General features: G+C 43.5%; 1 protein-coding gene across 1 annotated transcript in view; it reads left to right on the top strand.

The window, feature by feature from the left end:
* The first annotated feature begins 2,699 nt into the window (after positions 1 to 2,699).
* The window catches only part of CUNH14orf132 (chromosome unknown C14orf132 homolog), a 36,966-nt gene continuing 33,665 nt past the window's right edge, over positions 2,700 to 6,000 (top strand). The window contains exons 1-2 of the mRNA XM_065747196.1: positions 2,700 to 2,739; positions 4,149 to 4,558. Of these exons, the coding sequence (XP_065603268.1) occupies positions 2,700 to 2,739; positions 4,149 to 4,558 (450 nt within the window). The remainder of the gene's footprint in view (positions 2,740 to 4,148; positions 4,559 to 6,000) is intronic.

The following is a 6,000-nucleotide window of genomic DNA, read 5'->3' as shown; positions in this document are numbered from 1 at the left end:
CTCTTGATAGGCAGTTCCCCTCTCCTAGCTTTATCCTTTATCCTACTATTTTAAGCAGTGAAACTTTTTGAACAAACTATAAAATGGACCAGTAGTCGTCCATTATCTTCATGAAAGAAAAACTGTGGCTATCCTTTCTAGTGACAGGAAACTGGATCTGGAGATGGAGGATCTGCAACATGGACTCTTGCCCTTGTGTTTTAAAAAGGAATATTTCTTTAAGCACCCATTCTTACTCTTTATTACCAGTCAGTTCTAACAAGATCCATGCCCAGTTTGACTTTCTGAAAAGTGTAACTGTCTTCTAGCAGTTCTTCATGGACCTGGGAAGCAAGTTCAGGTGTTTGGATTCCACCCAGGGAAAATAGCAGCTTGAAAGACAATGGCTGCATGGTGTTAAGTTGCAGATGATGCTGTTGTTGGTGGTGAAGAACAAAATATTGTTAGAAAAATTAACATACTTTCTGGTTAATCATTTGATTCCTGAATGAACAGAAAGAAAGAAGTCAAATGGTTCTGGAGGGATTTCAAGCAGACTACATATGAAAAATTCAGCATCCTTGGCCTCCTTTGAGTTACCTTGAACAGCTGGGGTCTGTCAGAGATAATGTGCACTGTCTCCAGATGGGATACCACGTGTCACTGCCTGATTCTTGATTAAGGGAGCTAATTGCCTTGTGTGACTGTAACCTGCTGCAATGAGGCAGCAGTAGGTTAATATTGGAGTTCAATACAAGTAGCATTTACATACACTGAAAATGCACTAAGAAGCAAACATAATACTCTTTCCCAAAGTGGAAATTAATTCTTCCTATATAAATATAAGATATAAATAATGCAAACCTGAACATTGATCATCATCTTAGGTAGCAAAATACAACATATGGTAAATAGGGCTGTAGAGATACAAGCCCATTTAGAACCCTCTTCAGCTGCAAGATTCAGTTGTCATGTTTTGTTAAGTCTGTTTTGTGAAGCAAAGGCAGAGCTTATGCACACATTCAAAGCAACAGAGGATTTCCTACTCTGCCCCAGGAAAACTGAAAACCCAAAATATTCTCTAATGGAGTCATGTTCTGCCGTAATGAAAAATGTGGTCTTTTTAGTAAACAGCTTTAAAGCTAATTAAAGACCATCTTAGGCAACTTCAGCTTGTTTTTAAGAGTAATGTTATACAACTATGTTTGCAGTTTTAGCTGTCAGCTACTGTGTTCATCCACAGCAACAGCAAATCATGACATAATCTATTTAAGTGGTCTAGATAGTTTTGATGGGAAAGCTGTAACAAAAGGTTGACAACACAGCTGCTAGATCTCAATTTAAATTCTCCATCAGCAGTACTAGAAGAGAGATGATCTAAAATATTTGCTTTATAGAAGAGCTTAGAGAGCTATTGTAAAGCAATTTCCATCCAAATTGTATTCTGAGGGAAGAAGGAAAAGCAAAACTTTGTATTTCGTAGTAACATAATAAAAGCTTGTAACAAATAATCTGCTTTCCCTAATAAATTATTTCCATCTTAATTAGTACAGAAATGTGCTCTCTAGGAAAAAAAGGCAATAATCTAAATAGCAATCAGAAGTGAGAACTGAAAATTAATTTTCTCTTTTTTTTTTTCGAAACTAAGAAATAAAAGAAGTGAATAGTTTAAATGTAGGGAAATTATCCATTTACTCTAAGACTGATTTTGACTGCTGCTATCTCCCAAGATAAATTAGTCAAATTCCCAGCTGAAATCAAGAATAGAAGGACTGTTTAGTGGTATTTAGAAGAATCCAGCATTGGGCTACATGGATGCTCATGGTTGGACCACAAGCAGATCAACTGGTGTATGCAGTAAGCCTTAGAATGATTTTTCCTCTACTGTCACTTCAGTCAGAGTCTCAGAGTACTTAACAGATGTCATCATCTTCTATCTATATTATTAACAAAAATATAACATACATGATGATGGGTACCTCTTTCCAATGTTGCTGTGTGCAGTTAATGCCTCTTTCCCAAACCAATAGGAATTTCTCTGTATCCACAACAGCCAGCAATTTTCCGTATTACTATGTAAGCTTCTGTCATAGGAACTGAAATTAGCTGTTTACTCTCCTCTGTATTGAACTGTGGAACTGTGCTTTTATAATCCATTTTTTAACAGATTTTCATTTCCCCGGAAGTTAGCTTGGAAATAAAAACTTGAAACACGAAAAATTCACATTTTTCTCCCGCTAATCTGTGTAATATACTCCTGAAGTAAGCAAATGCATGAGACAAGGAAAAGGAAATCAGTATTTGAAATAATGAGCATAAAAAGGAAATTGTGCAGAAGTATATTAATAGACTACTGAAAGTGTTGGTCATTTTCTCAATGGAAAGGCAAAATTATTGGAAAAACTAATGCCAAGAAATCCAAAGTGATGACAAGCCATCACCCACTAAAAGGCCAGCTACGACCAAGAATCTTATTCTGTTACATGCATGAAAGAAGTAGTGCCTTAGCCAGGAACCTGTTGGGAACCACTCTGTTGGTTGAATCTGTTGAACATCACAGTAAAGTACTTGAAAATCTGACTGAACACTTGTTGCCACGAGTGATCTTCGTTAAGTGTTTTTAAAGAAAGAGACAAGATACTCTTAAGATCAGACAAATACAGTGCCCATCAATAGTTCTCAAAAAGGCAAGCTTTCCCAGAGGAAACAATCTCTTCTCCATGTCGCTGGTGTACAGAGCCTTAGGAAATGGCCAGTGGAGTAAGGCCTGACAGAAAATGAAATTTTCTTCATGGAATGCCTTCAAGAAGAGACTGGATAAACATAAAGGCCCTGTTTGAAGGGCCACAGATGTGACTGGCTGTATTTTAAGCAAGTACATGGACTAGACTGAGCTCCTTCCCAGCTCTATCTGTCTTAGGCTCCATAAAATTAACCAAAATTAGAAGTCATTGTAACTTCAAAGCCTCTAATTATTCTGTTTTTCTAATGAAATGCTGGTGCTGCAAGCGCTGGCAGCCTCAGCTACATTTACCATGCAGAGATGTCCATGCATCGAGTGTAGAATTTATCTGGATGATAAGGACTAAAATAGTCTTGAATTTGCTTATGGCTTCTGACGCACACACCAAAATTCTTTCAGAATTTTGGAGAGAATCCACAAACAGACAATTATTTACAAAACTGAGTTTAAAAATTCATAAAATGGCACCATCTCTTCCGGATTTTACTTGTTAGAGTTAATGGGCCTCTTGACATAAAAGCATTTTTGGCAGGTGCACTGGTAGTCAATCAAGTAAAGCATTGATGTAAAGCAGCTGAGCTTCTTTCACCACCACCTGCTGCAACAGCACAACCCACTCAACCTACCAACCCAAGAGCACACAGTTCACAGCATGAATTTATGTGCTTTTTTATTCTTCTGCATTTTAAAACTACGCAGCAAAACTGAGTCTCATATTAGTTCCTCTATTGGCATAACGCTCATATGCCCCTCAGGCCCCTGCATTCAGCTGAAGTAGTAAAGATATCATAAAATGGTTTAGTCTTGGAGATGAAACCAACACGAAACAGAAAGACAATAAAAATCCTCAGAAGAAAAACATTCAGCACGTAAGAATTTCCATTTTTATTATTCTTCTGTCCTAAGTAGTGTCAAAGGTTTTTCAATGCTGCCCAATATGTGAGTTCACTGAATTTTCACCTCAAATGGCAGTATCTGGGAAATACAGGAGAAAGCATAATAAAAGGCACAAAATGTATTTGTGATGAGTTGCTGAATGGTAAATTTTGGGACCAAGGAGGGGAGTTACAGATGAAGCAGCTAAGTCATGAAAACATCTAAGAACAAGAATATGTCATGAAGTGTCTCTTCTCAGCGGTGGGGTTAGGAGGCATGTGATTGAAAAACAAAAACAATTAGAAAAAAAAAGATGGATTTGCTATCTTGGCAAGAAAAGCAGGGGCGTAGCAGTCAGACAGTGTATCTCATGGGGTTTGTATCATGCAAAGCATCTGCAGACGCGGCTAAAGCCGTGCTGCACCTGCTCCCTAGCGCATTTCTCCGGCATTGCCCAGCACCGTCCGCGCCTCCGACCCGCTCTGCCCGGGCTCCCTGTCTCAGTACCCACTGGGGAGTAGGAGCTGTAGGGCACTTTCTTCCACGTAAGCTTCAGCCCTGAGGAAAGAACAAGACGCGGCTGAGCTGGGGCGTTCCCCGCTCACCGTCACCCCGAGAACGGCGGTGTCCCACGCGGGCGGTGCCCGCGGCGGCCGCCCCACCACGTGGGGGCGGGACAGCCCAGCCCAGCCCACGCGGGGTCGGGCCGCCTCTTCGAGTCGGAGCAGCGTGCCGTTCCGCACCGTGCCGAACCGGGAACCGCCGGAGCTGGAACTGGTCCCGGTGCCGGTCCCGCGGCCGCGCCCGCCGCTGCTGGGGGAGGCGGCGTCCGCCCCGCGCCCCCGCGCCCCGCCCGCCCCCGGCAGCAGCGGCGGCGGCGGCGGCAGCCTTAGCACCTCCAGCAGCTCGAGAAGCAGCTCCAGCAGCAGCAGCATGGACCTCTCCTTCATGGCCGCGCAGGTAGGTGCAGCCCCGCTCCTGCTCCCGCTGCCGGGGGTTTCAGCGTAGAGGGAGCACGGGGAGGCGCGGTATGGGTCGCGGGGCCGCGTCGGGGAGGGGGAAAGTAGCAGAGGGAGAAAGAATAGAAATAAAAAGAAGAAGGGGGAAGGCAGTTGGGGTAAGGAGGCGCTGAAGTTGCTGGGTGCAGCAGGTGTTCGTGCTCAGCGGTGGGACCGCTCCCCGCCCGGTCCTGGAGCGCATCGTTTGGGCCGTTCCGCCGCCACCGTCGCGCTGGGAGGGGGGGAAGGAGGAGGCCAACGCAGTGTTGTCCCTGCCTCCTGCTCTAGGCTATAAATAGAAAGCGGAAAGCTGATTTTTCCGTTTTTTCCACGTTTGTGGATGTGTTCTTTGTATGAGTTGTCTTTGTAAGTGGAATGGTGAATGCGGGGGTGCTCCTGTTTGCATAGCTAAGTTGGGGCTTCAGCTCAAGGGAGGTTTGTGAATATTGGTGATTAATGTACAGAAGAACCCCTTGCATCTATAGGGCACATAAAGACACAAAGCATCTCGTGAATCCAAATGAATTAGGTTTTTAAGCAGAGAAACTGTACAGAAAAAGTCATGCATATTGAGCATCCATTTCATGTTTTGCTAGAATGATTTCTTCTATCTGGAATAGAATAAGAGGTTGGGAGGTCCCCTCCAACCCCTACATTTCTGTGATTCTATGAGTAGTTCCATTGATGGAGGTCTTTAAGGCTCATCAAGTCCAGCTTCCTGACTTCTTCAGGGCTAACCAGAAGTTACAGCATATTATTGAGGGCATTGCTCAAATGCCTCTGGTGTGCTGGCAGCCATGGGCCATCAGCCACCTCAATAGGTAGTGTGTGCTGGTTTTACTTTTATGGCAAAAAAAAAAGTGCTTTCTTAATGTGAAGTTGGAACCTCCCCTGGTGCAGTTTCGTGCTGTTTCCATTCTGTCGTTGATTACCAACGTGTGACTATAAACACAAAATTCTGCACAGCAATAACTCTATGTATGGATATAGTTGTTTGTTTTCAAGGACTATTTGGATCCAAGTTTGAATTTTTGCCAAAAGATTGCTGTCAGGTGGGGCAGAAGCCCACCAGGCTGCTTAGTACTACTGCTAGCTGAGCTCCCTGCATCTGCCTTCGGTTCCCTAAGGCTCTGTTTTCTCATCCCATAAGCAGAGGTGAAATACTGCAGCAGCTTGTTCTGGTGGTGGGAGTGCTCTGTGCCAAAGCTGGGAGTGGTACCACCCTTTGTAGGCTCTGCTTTACGCTTGTGGTCATGCTCCATGCATCTTATACCCCTGTCCTATGCATTACAAGTGCCACAGGGCTGTGCTTAAGTCCTCACAGAAAAGTTCCCTAATCCGTATAAATACATTTTCCACTGAGGCTGCTACTGCAACAGTATACATCAAATTGTGTCCATGTTT

This window comes from Cyrtonyx montezumae, unplaced genomic scaffold (assembly GCF_038088225.1).
Source record: "Cyrtonyx montezumae isolate F1298 unplaced genomic scaffold, pur_monq_1.0 scaffold_10, whole genome shotgun sequence".
In the NCBI taxonomy this organism is placed as follows: Eukaryota; Metazoa; Chordata; class Aves; order Galliformes; family Odontophoridae; genus Cyrtonyx; species Cyrtonyx montezumae.
The sequence above is the reverse complement of the archived record's forward strand: the minus strand, read 5'-3'. Positions and strand labels throughout refer to the sequence as shown.